General features: G+C 38.8%; 1 protein-coding gene across 1 annotated transcript in view; it reads right to left on the minus strand.

The window, feature by feature from the left end:
* SRGAP2 (SLIT-ROBO Rho GTPase activating protein 2) overlaps window positions 1-17,374 on the minus strand; it is a 211,606-nt gene that overhangs the window by 74,585 nt on the left and 119,647 nt on the right. Inside the window, exon 4 of the mRNA XM_028488127.2 lies at window positions 15,486-15,648. Coding sequence (XP_028343928.1) covers window positions 15,486-15,648 — 163 coding nt within the window. The remainder of the gene's footprint in view (window positions 1-15,485; window positions 15,649-17,374) is intronic.

The raw sequence follows: 17,374 nt of genomic DNA on the forward strand, positions 1-17,374 counted from the left end.
CCTCAGAGAGCTAAATAGCAAGATCCCTCATTTCCTCCAAGAATCCGTTCAAATGCCAATTTATCAATGAAGCTTTCCCTGACCACCCTATATAAAACAGCAGTGTCCCCAGGACCCCCATCCTCTTTACCCTACTTTATTTTGTCATCTTCTAATATATATTTACTGGTTTATTTGTACATTGTCTGTTTCTCAGACTAGAATATAAGTGCCATGCAGGCAGGGACTTTTTCTGTTTTTGTTATCTGCTGTATTACAGTGCCTACCACAGTGCCTGGAACGTGGGAAGCACACTGTAAACGTTTGTTGAATGACCAAATGAATTTTGATCCTCTCTAGCATTTACCTCCTTCCACATCATATCAGGTCACTGGGTACTACCTACAACTTCTTTGCTATGCCTCTTAATAAATCCCATTCTTTCAGTTTCCATTGCCATTATCCAAGAACTGGGTTCTATTACCCGCTGGATTATTGTAGTGGGCTCCCAAATACTTTCTTCCACCCTAAACCACACTGAACATTGCCACCAATGCCACTGGAGACCATGGTTTTTGATATTTCACTGCCCTACCTAAAATGGTCAATGGCTCTCTTTGACCAGTAGCTTGAACTCCTTGAGTTGGCATTCAAAGCCCTCCACACTCAGGCTCCAACCTCATCCCACATCTTTCCTCTATTGCTGGCCAACAGAAAGTCTCTGCTGCTGTCAGACTGGTCTCATGGGTGGCATCGCTAATGGGGACAAAGAGGCAGGAGAGGAAGCTGGCACCAGGTAATATGGAAATATTCAAAAGATATTTCCAGAAGATAAGACATGGATGGATAATTAAGAATCCTGGCAGCATATAATTAAAAGAACATCAGCCCAATTCTTTCCCCCATATGATGCTTACCTGACTCACCTCTCATGAATCTGTGCCTTTTCCAAACTCCTATAGACAACTAATTATCTGTACCACTCATTAAATTGGTGTCTTAAGTTGTAACCTGCTTCTGGAGTCTATGGCCTGTCTATCCAACTGAAACGTAAGAAATCTAAGATCTTGAACCATGTTTTAAGCTTGTTCTGCAGCCCTTTTATAGTGCCAAGTTGAATACCAAGCAATTAAAGACAATCAAATAATATTTATTAAACTGAACTGAATGAACTGGTAGTGGTACGTGTGCTCCTGGATTTCAATAAAGCAGGGCTCTCTCTCTCTCTCTCTCTCTCTCTCTTTAAAGTGTCTCTGAAAGAAGAATCAGGTGGGCTCTGCAGTTTTCCTGCCTGAGAACTCAAAGACCCAGAAAGGCCACTGACTCACAGAGCTGCAAAAAGAGAAGTTTTTTCTACTCTCCACCCTCGAAATGAATATCAAAAGGAAAACAAGGTCATGGGAAGAGGCAGGGCAGGAAAGGATGCAATGCTTATGTGGGCAGAACGATTGGATTATCTTGGCTTTGGAGAAGAGACGATTAAAGCTACAGACGGCATCTCCCAGTTTGCCTTCTGTATTGCCTCGCTACCTATATGATAACACAATGCTAAAAAAGATTAGCTTAGAGAGGCAAGGACCACCCTAGCAGGGAGAAGGCATGAGGGCCGCACTCTTCTACGTGAACATAACCAAAGCTCTGCAGAGCACTTTCTTTCTTTCTTAACTTTATTGAGGAATAATTAACAAACATAACTATATATTTAAAGTATACAACGTGATGATTTGATATACATATACATTGTAGAATGATGACCAAGATCAAGATAATTAGCGCATCTATCACCTCACACAGTTAACTCTTTGTGTGTGTGTGGTGAGAATGCTTAAGGTCTACTCTCAGCAACTTTCAAGTACACATACTGTATTATTAACTGTATGCTGTACATTAGATCCTCAGAACTTGTTCTTATAACTGAAAATTTGTGCTCTTTAACCTACATCACCCCATTTCTCTCTCGGCCCCTGGTGACCACCATTCTACTCTCTGTTTCTATGAAATTGGCTTTTTAAAAAAGATTCCATGTATAAGTGATACCACACGGTATTTGCCTTTATTTGCCTGGCTTATTTCACTTAGCATAATGCCCTCCCATTTATCCATGTTGTCACAAATGGCAGGATTTCCTTCTTTGTATGGTTGAATAATATTCTATTGTGTATATATATATATATATATACACACCACATTTTCTTTATCCATTCATCTATCAAAGGACATGTAGGTTGTTTCATATATTGGCTATTGTGAATAATGCTGCCATGAACATGGGAGTGCAGATACCTTTTCGGGTACTGATTTTAATTCCTTTGGATTTGATTTCAATTTGATTTTGGATACTGATTTCAATTCCTTCAGGAGTGGAATTGCTGGATCATAAGGTAGTTCCATTTTTAATTTTTTGAGGAAGTGCCATACTCTTTTCCATAATGCCTGTATACCAATTCACATTCCCACCAACAGTGTATAGGGGTTCCCTGTTCTCCATATCCTCATCAACATTTTTTATCTCTTGGCATTTTGATAATTTCAGGGCACTTTCTTCCCAGGTTTTACTGATTCCTGTGACATTCTGGGAAGGAAAAGTGAGAGTATGAGTAATATTCTCCAGTGTAAAGATGAGAAAACTGAAACCTACTGTAGTGGAAGAACTCCACTGAGCCAGCTAGGGCCCAGGTCAGCCATAGGTCTGAGGTCTAGACTCCCAGCTGAACTTGGAGACAATGAGGAAGATAGAAGAGGAAGAAGAGGGGAAACCCTCTCTCCTTGCCTTACATCAGGTGGAAGTAGGGTACTTCCAAATGAAAGCACAGGTCACCCAATGTTCCTACAAACAAGTGACTTCCAAGAAGATACCAATGAGATTCTGGATTGTTTCTGGTTGTACCAGAACATGTTCCCGCAGACAGTCAAGACAGCACAGCCAAAGAACTGTAAAGAATGTAGGAATGAACTGTGGGATAACTAGCATATAGAATGCTGTCTAATCATTAAAAACAATGTTTTTAAAGAGGATGCAATGACATGGGGAAAATGTTCACTTAAAATGGTAAATGGTAAATGAAATAAATGAAATAAATTGCACAAAACTTAATATATAATATAATCTTAATTTTCTAAAGAAAAATGTGCATAGAAAAAAAAGATTGGAAGGAAGTACACCAAAATGTTAATACTAATTCTAAGTAACCATTATTTTCTTTTTTTTGTTTGTTTGGGTTTTTTTTGTTTTCCTCACAATGTCTTGGAAGAATATGTATTACTTTTATGACTGGAAAAAAGAAACTAAGCTAAAGGGTTTTTTGTTTGCTTCCAAATCAAAGGAAACAGAAAATAAAGACAGAAAATATTGCTTCTCAGTCTTGTCCCTGGGCCTTAACAATAACTACTTAGCTCAACAAGAGGATGATTCCGAGAGCTCTTGAGACATGAGGAAGTTCCTATGGACTCTCAAAGACAAGAATTAGTGCAGACAATTAAAATTTGCTGATAACTGAAAATTTCATGTTGGGTAAATACTAGGAAAAGCTGGACAGAGACCCAAATGATTTGTGGGGAACAGAGTCAAAGAAGGAAAGACAAAAAAACAAAAAGGCTAAGAGCTGGGCAGGATCAGGTAGAGAAACCATAAGATCAGACAAAGTCCAGTACCTTAAGGAAAGAAGAAGAGAATGGAAAAACTGAAGATGTTAGCTCAAAAGAAGGAGAATTTAATTTTTTTTCACATTTAAATTAAAGATCATGCTCAGGCAAGCAGGGAGAAATTCAAAGGAAAACTCCTGACAAAGACAAATAGCAGAATCCAAAGAAGCCAGTCCTGCAAGAAGGGAGGCAGAAATCAAAGCTGTCTACTCTCTCTGGACAAGCTGGGCAAGAAGCTGAATCAGAACAGCACAAGGGAAGTCCTGGCCTGGCAGAGCACCTAAATGTATTACTGCAGAATGCACAAGTCATTAATTCCTTGCATAAGCACTGGCCCTTTAGCTTCCCAATATGATGACTACCACCTTTCTACATGTGAGAGAGCAGAGCACAGTGATGTGAAGAGATGACACAGGGGAAGGGGGCCATCTAGCTACAAGTCCCAAATTCTGCTACCAACCAGCTGTACAACCTTGAGTCAACTGCTTAACCCCTCTGCCCATGTTCTTATCTATAAATGGAGATGATAAAGCCAGTACCCATCTTAAAGGGTTGTTGTGATGATTAAATAGGTTAATACATGTAACGTACGTAGCATAGTCCCTAGCATGGTTAGCACTCATTTAGTATTAGTTACAATTATTATTTTTATTATTGCTGTGAATCTTATAATAAACAATTGATACCTAGTCAGCTTTCACACCATTATTGTAGTTCCTCCTGGGAGTAATATGTTTTTACAAACTACTGTCTCTTTTCACGGTGCCTGATGAGTTGTATTAATAATCTTCTTTTCTCAGAGAGGCATCTTATCTTATAGTCAAGTATAAGAAGTACAGAGATGGTAAAAAGTAACTTGTCTAGAATTATCAATTGATGTTAAAAATACCAGATGAACAACTGAATTGGCACCCAAAATTTGTATGATAGCACCATACATAATACAATACAATAGGCTTTTTTTATCATGTGAGAAAAAAATTTAACTGTAAAATAAAGCGTTCAGACTGTCACCACCCTAATCTGGAGGGTCACTATTGGTATCATTATTGGTGGGTTTATTTCCTGATGTGATGCAACATGAAATATCCAGTGTCTCCTATTCTGTATTCTAGTTGAAAATATATAACGTGAATAGTTTTGGCCTTTAGAACCACCTTCTAATTTACAGAAAAGACAGGATACAGGAAGAAGTTAAACAACAAAACAAGGAATCTAGTAGATAAATCTAAAAGGAGGGAAAATCTGTAGGACAACTGGCCTCATCTATGCAACAAATCAGTGTCATGGAAAAGGAACAGTCCTAGATTAAAGGAGACTTAAGGGACATAAAACCAGTGTATATTAGATACTAGATTGGAAAAACCAGTTGTCAAGGACATTTTTAGGACAATTAGGGAAATGTTTACACGGCCTGGGTATTAGATGAGATGAAAGTTTACTGAAACGGAAAAGTGGAAATCTTGACTAAAATAACAGATTATAAAATAGCATATGTAATATAATCTGGTTTTTTATTATCATATTTTTGCTTCTTATATTTTCTAATTTCTACAATGCACATGTGCTATAAAAATTTTAAAGGTTATTCAAAAGAATAGAGAGCCGGGGGAGGAGAGAGGAAAAAAGAGAGGGGGAGAAGGAGAGGTAGAGAAAAGGGAGAGGGAGACAAGGGGAGAGGAAGAGGGAAGCAGGGACAGAGAAAAGCAGGTTTTGAATTCATTATCCTTAAAGCTCAGACTGTGACCTTGTTCAACAATCTGATTTGGCAATAACTATGTTTTAAGGATACCATCTATGAATCCTGAAACACGGGTGGCAGGGTGATGCCGCAGAAAGAGCCTGGGAGTTCAAATTCCAATGTCACCTCTTCTTGGTCTTACAAAAGAGTATTTTACCAATGCAAGCTTTAATTTTTTTCAGCTATACAGTGGGAAGAAGAATAACCTTCTAAGGTAATGTTTATAGCAGCCTCAAACTGGAAAGTTATCTGAATGTCATCAACAGCAGAATGAATAAAACTGAAAGTCTCATGTCCCAGGAACATCCTCCTCATCCCCAGGCAAACTGGGACTGCTGGTCATCCTAGCTGCTGCCCACTATAGGGGAGATGGAATTTGGAGTTCAAAGCCTGCCAAGTTAGGGGGCTTGGTAAGCATCCTGGGGTTTCCATGGAAACCCCAGAAAGGTCATACCTTATGTGTATAGAATATGTTCCAGGACTAAGGACAAAACCAAAATAGACCCATTTAACAAAGCATAAAACCAATTCTCCACAAGCTCAAGGTGATCAACCAGTATTTTAACTGCCTACTAGAACAAAACTTAACACTCTTCAGAGGAAGATAAACATATCTACAGTCTCAATAATGACATCTACAATGTCTAATATGTCATAAAAAGTTCGTAGATGTGAAAAAATAAAGAAATGTGACCCATGGTCAAGAGAAAAATCAATAAATAGAAACAGAACCACGGATGATGTAGATGTTGAAATCATCAGACAAGAATTTTTAAATAATTGCCAAATATGTTTTAAAAATAATGGCTGAAGAGAAGGGAAATTTCAGGAGTTATATGGAAACTGTAAAAAAAAGATGGAAATCATAAAGTTAAAAAATATAGAATCTGAAATAAAAAATTAATTGGATGCTATTAATAGCATACTGGATACAACAAATGAGGATTGGTAAACTTTAGAAATCATCTAAACTGAAGCACACAGAGGGAAAAAAGAGCTTGCCTCAGTGACCTATGGGACCATATCAAGCAGTCTAACAAATGTGTAACTGGAGTCAAAGCAAGAAGACAGAACAGGACAGAAAAAATATTTGCCATAATTTTTCCCAAATGAGGAAAAACCACTGTCCATGGATCCTCACTATTTAGATATCGTACTTATCCACGCCAAATTAAAAAAAAAATGAACATCACACTTAGACTCATTATAGTCAAACTGCTGAAAACCAAAGATAAAGAAAAAATATTAAAAGCAGCCCCCCAAGCCCCCAAAACATTACATCCAGGGGAATAACAATAAGAATCATAGCTGACTTCTCATAAGAAACAGTGAAAACCAGGGAAGAAAAAAATGCCATATTTAAATTGTTGAAAGAATATTATGTAATTCCATTTATATAATTTTTTTTTTTCAAAATCAGCAAATACTTATACTGTTAGAAGTCAGGATAGTGGCTTTTAGGGGATAACGAATGGAAGGGGGCAAAAGAGGGGACTTGTGGGATACTGGTAACATTCTTTTCTTTATCTGGGTGATAATTACATACTTGTTTCCATTTGTAAAAATACATTGAACTTTATAATATGTGCACTCTCTCTAACTACCTTACACTTATGTAAAAAGTTAAGGGAAAAAAAACCTTGCAAAATACATGAAAAGATCAGAGAAAATACAGTTATTTTCTATTACAGTATATAATATTTAGAGTAAGCATTTGGGGAAAGTTTGTTACTTATTAGTATTATTATTATCATCCTCCCACCAAAAGTTTTGGGAGATTTAAATGGACTAAAAAGTGGACTGAAAAGCCCCAAGCTCAATGGGGGCAAATCTTACTCCTCAATTTGATTTTAAGTGGTTTTTAGCACCTAGCATAATGCTGTATGTATAGTTTAATTGAAAATGATGTTTTATTTTGTATATATAGTCTTCACTAAAATACTTATTGACTACATGATTTTCTAGTTTAGGGTAGTATTCAAATAGGTACAAGGTTGTATGTGGACACTTTTTTTCTGTCCACTGCACCTCTCTTTTCCATACTTCATATTTTAAAATTGTTCTTCTGATACTCTTAATCATCCCTTGATTTATAAAGATCAAAGTACCATTACACCTTTGAATGTTCTGAATATAGCACCTTGTGCTCTTTCAGAAAAGGGAGATAGATACCTGAGGACTGAAACACCAAAGAGGCAAACGTATAAACTAACCTAAGCCAAAGACAGCAGGCATCTTTGATGCACACATTCCCTCTTAGCTGAATCTTCCTAAGTCCAAAAAAAGCCTGGACCACCCAGAGAGAGGCCCCAAGGGGCAGGATACAGATGCTGCTGACCTAGTGTCACAGAAACCAAAGCGCCACAAACAGCACTAGCTGCAAAGCTCCCCTCAGTGTTGGATTTGGCGGCAAACCTGACGCCCCTTATCAGCAGAGATGCCTTTGAAGTAGCTGGCAGCCTTCCATCCCCTACTCAAATAAGCTCAGCTTCACATCCTATTCTTTTTTCCAAAGGGGATCTCTCCATCAGATAGGAGAGAATAAAGCTCAATTAACTGGAACAGAGTTTTGCTACCGACAAGATAAATTGGGCAACTGGAACAGCTGTCTGTAAAGCACCACACAACACTGTTAGTGACCATGTTATAACATGAAGGAAATCCAATCAATATCAGATACTGAGATCCATGGGGGAGGGGGCGTAGGGTAGACTGGAGAAGAGATGAAGGGATAAATCAATCATCTACTCTTTCTCCCAGAGATATCGCCAAGTTAAACCCTTTCTCAAGAGGGCAGTACACAGACTTTGGAAATCCATTCTCTCTCCATTGATTCAACCTATGGTACCTACCAGGGACATTCAACTCTACCAGCATCGTGGGTCATTTCTTCTCCTTTTCTCAGTTATGACAACACCACCAGAGAACATGCCTCCTTGCAGAATCATCATCCTCTCCCCTCACATATGCCAAACAGCTGGACTCAGAGACTCCATAGGAAATCCTATCCAAAGGGGATAAATGGGTAGGTAGGCAACAAGTACTGCTTTTAGTTTCAAATCTCCTTTATCCTCTTTTACTGCCAGAGCCACTTCCTTGGTGCCAAAGGAAATCTGACTGGTCATGTCAATTCTCTTGTGATTGATCTCCTGGGAAAAGGACATTAACACCTCAGGGCCCTGCAGAAAACTATTAATTGAACCTCTTATGTTTCTTCCTCAGCACCCTTCTTGCATTTCTTAATTCTTGAAGTGTGAACTATTTACCTGATGCCAGATTCACCCTCTGTCACCCTCCAAGAATAAAGCAGGGAAACTATAATGGGTTGCCTTGACAAACTGACCTAGATGCTTCAACACTGTCTGTAACAGGGGAAAACATGGCTCACAGAGAGACAGATGGGATCTATGGCTTCAGATGTACCGCTGTGCTCTCGGGTTTCCCCAAGATGGAAACCAGAGTATCTACAGCAGTGATTCTCAACCCTGACTGTATGAAAGAATCAGCTGGGCCCTATCCCAGAGAACATGATTCAATTGCCCTGAGGTGGGGCCTTGGCATGGTATTTTTTAAATTATCTTTTAAATCAACTTTATTGAGGCATAATTTACATACAATAAAATGTACACATTTTGCGTATGTACTATGATACATTTTGACAAAGGCACACACTTATGTAACCACCACCATAATGAACACTGTATGACATTTCCATAACCCCCAGTTCCCTTGTGTCCCTTGGCAGTCAAGCTCCATCCCCACTCTGGCCCCAAGGCAATCACTAATTTACCTTCTATCACTATAGATTAGAGTTATCTTTTATAAAATTTCATATAAATGGAATCACACAGAATGTACTCATTGTGTCTGGCTTCTTTTTATCAGTGTAGTGTTTTGTGAATTCATCTACATTATTGTATCCATCAGCATTTCATTTCTTTCTATTGCTGAGTAGTAGTCATATATGGATGTAACACAATATGATTTTCCACAATATGCTTATCTATCTGTTGATGGATATTTGGGTTGTTCCCAGTTTGGGCTATTATAAATAAATAGCCAAAACTAACTACCATTAGTTTCCTATGGTAGCCATAACAAATTTTTGCAAATTTGGTGGCTTGAAACAACACACATTTATTCTCTTACAGTTCTGGAGGTCAGAAGTCCAAAACCAAGTTCACTGGGCCAAAACCAAGATATCAGCAGGGCTGAGTTCCATTAGAAGCCTCAGGGAGAATCTGTTTCCTTGCCTTTCCTAGCATCTAGAGCTGCATTCCTTGGCTCCATCTTCAAAGCCAGTGGCCTAGCATCTTCTCTCTGTGACTTTGCTTCCCTCCGCTTCTCTCACATGGCTGGCCTTCTCTTTTGTCTGTAATCTCCCTCCACCTCCCTTTTACAAGGACACTAGTAACTGCATATAGGGCCCACTTAGGTAACGAAGCATAAAATCCCCATCCTAAGATCCTCAAATTCATCATATGTGTAAAGACTTATGGATAAAGTAAACATTCACAGGTTCTAGGGATTAGGTCAGGGACATCTTTGGGGTGGGACCATTATTCAGCCTACAACAAAAGCTATTATGAATATTCAGGTACAAGTCTTTGTGTAGATATATACTTTTATTTCTCTTGGATAAATACCTAGACGTGGAACTGATGGGTCATATGGTAAGTACATATTTAACTTCATAAGAAACTGCCAAACTATTTTCCAAAGCGGTTGGCCCATTTTACATTTTCACCAGCAACATATGAGAATTCCATCCATCCGAACAGTTGGTATTGTCAGTCTTTTTAATTTTAACCATTCTAGTGAGTATGTACCATATCGCCGTATAGTTTTAATTTGCATTTCCCTGATGATTAATGATATTGAGCATCTTTTCATGAGCTTATTGGCCATTTATATATATCTTCTTTAGTGATGTGTCTATTAAAACCTTTTGCCTATTTAAAAAAATTTGGGTATTCTGTCATCTTATTATTGAGTTCTATGTATTGCAAATATATTCTCCCAGTCTGTGGCTTATCTTTCATTTTCTTAACAATGTCTTTCCAAGAGCAAAAGTCCAAGAATTGATGAAGTCCATTTTACCTTTTATTTTTCTTTTATAGTTCATGCTTTTCATATCCTAAGAAATCTTTGTCTCTTCAAGGTCACAAAGATTTTTTTTTAAGAACTTCCCAAGTGACTCTCTTGCAAAGAAGAAGTTGAGAACTACTGGTCTATTGGGAATCTGACCTAGCTTTCTCAATTTAACCTGACTTTCTGCCATAGAACCTTAGGGTAATCAAGGTAAAACAGGAGTACAGTTACCTGAAATACCATAAAAAGAAGAATGCAATTCAGAGTCTTAGGACTGTCTGAATTGACTGGTTTCCAAGCCTAAGTGTGAACAGCTGTTAAGGGCTAGAAACAGTGACTTGAAACGCCAGGTTGGAGGTACTTTTAGGGTATCCCAGCTAAGTGAAAGGAGGAGGAGAGGACAGGATTGTCTTCTCCCCAGTGGGAAAAAGCACACCCAAGTTTATTTCAATTTAAACTGAGAAAGTGAGAAAAATGATTTCTATTCTTGGTGGGATCCTTTAGAACATGCCTCTCACAGAGACGAGATGGAGTTGGGAGTCAGAGTTGGCAGTATTTGGCCCCCATTTTTGAAGTCACCACATTAAACAAATGAAGGTGGCAGCAATAATATTTCCCCAGACCTTGGTTCCAACAGGGGTTAGACAGACTGAGCTTTCATTGCATGAAAGGAGATGTCAGGAGCACCAAACGGGCACAATTTTCCCTGGAGTCCTAGACAAAGTGGGCCTGTTTCTAAGCTGTGGACAGGAGGTTACTTTCTCTAGATGTTATATTTAGCTAAAGGAGTCTCTACCAGGGCTTCATGCAACGTGTAAAATATGTCCCAGCAGACATAACCACAAACCAGAGGGCCAGCAGGGAGCATCCCTTAAGGGGGGTCAGTAGCATAGAAGGGCCAATTGTGCAGCCACCCTGACATCCCCAAATTAGCTGAGTTAGCTGTGAGCCAGATTTTTGGTCAGTTCTCATATTTAATGAGTCTTTGTTTCCCTCTTACTAGAGATTCTGCCCCTGGGGAGAAAAACATGCTGCCCTATTTCATTCTCAACTTCCAGCTGCTTGCCCAGACACCAGGTAGGAGAAACAACCCAATGTTGATGTTTAACACCTCCAGACCCTTTGAAGGGTTGTGTGCTAAAGAAAAGATTAGGTTAATTCTGTAACTAAGTGAAATATCTGAATTCAATGAAAAAGAGCAAGAAAATCCAGAGTACTCTCTACTCTACATACAACACCTAGAGAAGCCTAATAGAACACGTAGGTGGAAAACCTTGGGTTCTAGAGCCAGATGACTGTATTCAAATATACTAGTCTCACTTCTTTTTTTGCTTAATCTCTCTAAGCCTCAGTTTCTTCCTCCATAAAATAAGGATACTAGTAATAACCACCTTATAGAAGTATTGTAAGGATTGAATAAGATAATGCATACAAAGTGCCTAACATATTACCTGGCACATAAGGGTTCAAAAAATTTTGGTTTTGATGATTATAGCCTTTGCCAAAGGATTATTAAGTTTTATAGATTAAAAAAAATTTTTTTTAAGGAATAAAACCCGTGACTTTTGCCAGTGACAAGCAGATTCAAGTTCACTAAAACGCAGGTAAATTTTCACAGGTGTCCATAGCTGAACCAGAAATAAAGGTATCTTTTCTGAAGCCTGTGTCTCCAGAGAAATGCGGGTTTTCCTTTTGCTACTGGAACCAAATTTACAGGTAAAATAAGAGGTATATTTATTTTATATATTTGGATTTCAGTGTGGTGCCTCTTGGTTGCTGGCCATCATAGATAATAGAATCCGAAACAATGCTTCATTCTTTAAGAAATGTGGTCTTCCATTGCTTAAGCTAGCCCCCTCTCCATACGCAGACCCACTTTTGTTCACTCTTATCTTGGGGACTGTAGCTTACCTATCACAATTTAACAAAGGTCATCCAACAAATGGAAGGAAGCCCTCAGTGTAGGATGCCTTTGTCATCACACAATTACAGTGTATTCGATTTCTACGGCAGCATGGAGCTCTTATAGCCCAAACACTTTTCCTTAAACCTGAGGGGACTGAGGCATAAAAAAGAGAAGTAATTGTCCAGAGTTTCAGAGTTACTGGTAAAGCTGAGCAGAAGGGAAAGGGTCCCTTAGAGAAGGGCTCTGCTCTAATAGCATAAAGTAAGCCCCAGAAAGCTTCACATAACTTCCAGGGTGACCAGGGACATTCCTCGGTTCTCTTACCCGATTATTATAGCTCAACCGGTGGGATTCTAATTCTTCATGTGCAACATACTCTAAACAAAAGAGACTGAAAATTTAAGGTATGGAGAGAAAATGCTTCTTTGTCCATAACTAGAAAGCAGAGAGCCTCTCACCCAGCCCAAAAGGATTAATCTATTCTTACAATCAGCCAAGCCAGCTTCTACCTTAGAGTTCTCTGCGTACACTGGACGCCAGGGGAGAGAAAAAAGAGGTTATTCACCCTGTGGGATAGTAAACATTAGCTATTCGACAATCCTACGGATATCTCTAATCAATTATAATTTAACTGATGAAAAGTTATAATGATCAAGAGAAAATCCTATGATCCGCAACAACATACAACCATATGAACAAATCTCACAAATAATGAATGAGAGAAACCAGACACAGAAGAGTACACACTGCATGATTCTATTTATATAAAGTATGAAACCAAGCAAAACTAATCTCTGCTGTGGACAGTCAGGACTGATGTTGTCCTTGGGTGTTGGGACCACCCCTCCCAACCCGCCAGTGACTAGAAGGGAGCATGAGGGGACTTCTGGGGGTATTGAAATATTCTGTTTCTTGATCTGGGAGATGGTTACCAGGTGTATTCAGTTTGTAAAAATGCATTTAGCTGTAAGCCTATGATACATGCCCTTTTCTTCAATGAAATGTAATATATAAACAGTCCTGTGATTAATTAGAAATTCTTCCTTACACCCTCAGCATAGAAATGCATGGCTTAAGGAGGTCAGTGCTTAGACCACAGCTAGGAATATCATTCATGAGTGGGTAGGGATATACGCCATGTCTTATATACATGCCGTGCACTTAGGCTTTTTGTGAAATGTGAATGGCATTTGAGGAACCAGGAACATGTCTTTGATAGCTGGCTGCCTTTGGCATAAACATCTCTGAGATCTGGAGGGGTTATAAGACTCTCTCTGCTTGGTTCTTCTCTAAATTTCTGAAGCTGGGAGAAAAGGGAGCTGAGAGATTGGGTGAAGTCTAGATAGCTGAAAATGTCTCATAAAAGTTTTTCTCAGATGAACAGAGAAAATGGAGGAGGGATCTATCCATCAACCCCTTTTCTTCTCAAGATAGTCTAAGTGGCTGTCAAGATCGTAGAGAAGTGGTATCTGATCTCTGTCAAGGTTCCACCTAAATAGGTTTAAAAATATGTTTTTTAAAAATAAAGATTGTATATATGTCAGATGTACAACAAGATGATTTGATACATACGCAGTGCAATGATTACTACAGTCAAGATAATTAATATATCATCTCCTCACATAGTTACCTTTTTTGTGTGTGTGAAAAGAGCCCCTGAAATCTACTCTCTTAGCATAGTTCCAGTATTCAATACAGTATTATTAACTATAGTCATTAATTTTAGTCACATACAACATCACCAAGTGTTGCAGAATGATTCAAGTTAATGACAAGCAAGCTAGAGCAGATGCTGGGAAGCATGAGGAGACGGTGAAAAGTACCCTCGCCCCTAAACCAAGTACGGCCCCAACCAGAGCACAGCCGGGCCACTAAAAATAGCTAGTGAGCTCTGCAGGGAGTTATCTTTCTCTTCCTTCTTTTCATTCTGAGATGATTGTACCCTTAATATCCTGTCTGTAAGACACAGGGAAAGCCCCTTCACAGATGCAATTATGTAGATGGACGATTCTAAAGCAGTTCTTTTTTCATGCTGGTATAAACAGAAGAAACTGGGCTCTAATTCCAGACCTGCTGAGATCTGTATACTTCCTAATGTTAAGAATTAGACAACTCACCAAGAACTAAGGCTACTATCGACCACAGTCCTGTTTACTGAAGTCCATTCTCTCCCAGTGTCAAATTTTAACACTGGATTTTGTCAACTGGGAACCAGTGAATTCCCTATATATGAAACCAATGATAGCCCTCTATACATCCTCTTTTTACATATCACTTGTGGGAAGATTATTCACCTTCTAAAAAGTCTTCTGGGGATGTCAGAGCTTGAATGTTGGACATGGTATATCATGTACAATGGTTGGGGCTTTTGCCACCATTTGTAACCAAAAGTCATGAATAAATGACTCCACTAAGAGCTCAGGTTGAGAGAGCTTAGAAAAGAGCTTCTTGGGTTTCCAAAAGGCTAGTTCCACTACTGACAGGTAAGGTGAATTTGGTATAAATTTCTTAAGATTATCACAATAAATTTTGAGTTTTTCCTTAGACAAATTTTTCGACATACACCCAAGGAATTGTGACAAACAACTGAGTTTCAGAAAGCATTCAGGGATGGGTTTGAATTCCACCTGGGATACCAAAAAAAAAAAAAAAAAAAAAAAAGGAAGAAAGCATTCAGGGACCCAAAGACAAAGATACGTCATGATAAGAATAACCAAATTCATGAGTTCACCTTGGCCAAGATGAGAACTTGGAAAGAGAACTAAACCGAAAACATAAACATACATGGATTTGCTAAATGAACTAGAAGAAGAAATCATGAAATGACATAGAAGGTTTCCGCATCTCAACAGCTTCACAAACCACTTAGGAAATCAAACATAGTCATTATTAATATATGCCAATTATGAATTATGCTGCCAGTCCTGGGGTTGTACCTTGCAAATGGTTACTTTCTCAGGGCTACTATAAATTCAACTCAGAAAGGAAGAAAAAAAGTCAATTCAGTGTTTTTTCTCCATAAGTACGTGGCAGGGCAAGACCCATGGAAAGTCTTTTAAGTGGGGCAATAAGATATTCTTTCTCTTATTTACAAGACTGTGTCTTTGACTAGAAATAGCTATTTACCTTTTTAAAGAGTCTTCCTGAGTCCTCGCTGACTTGGACAAATCGAGGAATGATATTATTCAAGTAGATGTCACTCAGGGTGGTGTGGTCCCTGCTCTCCCGCTTCACCTGGTTTAAGAGGAGATTCCAGCAGTTGACTGGAGAGAGAACATTTTGATCCTTCCTGCGAGAAACAGCAAGAAAAAAAAAAAAAAATCAGTGTTGGTTAAGCAGGCAGGGCCAACATCTATGACTACAGTCCAGGTCACAAAATCACAGCAATCAGAGCCAAACCAGAAATAAAGATGTCTTTCCTGAAGTTGCACCTCTAGTTTTCTCTTTTTCTAAAAACTCAGTGGAGGAAAAAGGGAGAAAATAAGAATAATGAAAAGGAGAAGGAGGAGAGAGGAAGAGGGAAAGAGGAGAAGAAGAAGCAAGATAGTCTGCTGAGCATCTATTATGTTCTAGAAACTTGGTAAAATCTTTATATGCATTATCCCATCTAAGTTCCATCATTTTGTTGTCAGAAAAGAACTAACATTATCTCCATTTTACTGATTAAAAAATATATATATATATACTCAGAGAGGTTGTCACTTGCCCACAGCTAGTAAGGAGCCACAGAGACAGTAAAAGGGAGTTAGGGACCAGAACCACAGTTCTGTGCTGACTAGAATGATTCTAGGAGGTCTGACTCCAAATTCCATGACCTCAACCACTAAATCATTTGGTTTGTGTCTAGGATTGGAGGGAAAAGTTAGTCTCTAGACAAAAATCTACACTACAGACTAAATAAATCCTCACACATTCATCTCTCGTAGGATTCAATGAAGACACCTGTGGAGGCATTTGCCATAAAAAAAAGTCACCGAAAACTCTTCAGTCCCACAGAACGCATCTACAGAGGTTTGATTTCATTGATTGAGCCATTTTCTCATGTCCCATACAACCAAGAGCATAAACCCGTATCTGAACACATGTGTTCCAAAGATGTCTACAGCCTGAGTGGAGCAGTAAAGAACCCAACCACCCAACCTAGATGCTCATTTCTACTGAAAACGCTGTGATCCAAAAGAATTATTGATTACATAATCAGCTCACAGCACTAATTTAAGCAACACAAAGTTTTGCATCTGCAGGTTGGACTTCTTAAAGGAGAGAAACAGAAGGTAGGGGTTATTTATCAAGCGCTTTCTGTGTACTTGGCCCATGGCTGGTATGTTGTTTAACTTGAACTCTACACAATTTGATGAAGTGGGGGTTATCAACCACATTCAGCAGATGAGGAAAGTTGGACTAAGAAAGGTTAAATATATTGTTCAAGGTCACATAGCTAAAAAGTGGCAATGCTGGCATTCAAGAACAAGCCCTGTAATTGAAAAGAGAATGCTTGTAATCACTGCAAAGTATCACAACCAGTTTGCTCCCGTTTCCCCTCTCCCCTCCCTACAGACAGACCCTTAATGCAAAGAAAGTGCGAGTCTGCCCTGCCTCCCTTCCTGCTGCCAGGCACCTGTGACTTGTAGAGCATGGAATTCAACTTAGAAGGGCTCTTTCAGTTCAGTCGTAAGGTAACTATTAACAAATTAACAACACCTGTTCTGGCTTCTGAACACACCATTAAATCAAAATATCTGTCTGACCAGCACCAACTGCTGGCTTCAAACCAATGAATATTAGAGTCCAAATTGAAACTGTTTTATACCTGCACTCCTCCCCCACCCGCTGCCCCAGGCACCACACTTCTTTGGTCAAAATCCCTAATATGTGTGTGTTGACAACTGTGGGAACAATTGTATCCACTTACCTTTCTAGGGAAATTAAAAGATTTCTACGGAAATTAAAAATATATACTAGCTAAGAGAGATAGATACATGTAATTAGTCCACTCCTTTCAAAATTTCTAGCAT

The sequence above is a fragment of the Physeter macrocephalus genome, chromosome 4, assembly GCF_002837175.3.
Source record: "Physeter macrocephalus isolate SW-GA chromosome 4, ASM283717v5, whole genome shotgun sequence".
Taxonomy (NCBI): Eukaryota; Metazoa; Chordata; class Mammalia; order Artiodactyla; family Physeteridae; genus Physeter; species Physeter macrocephalus.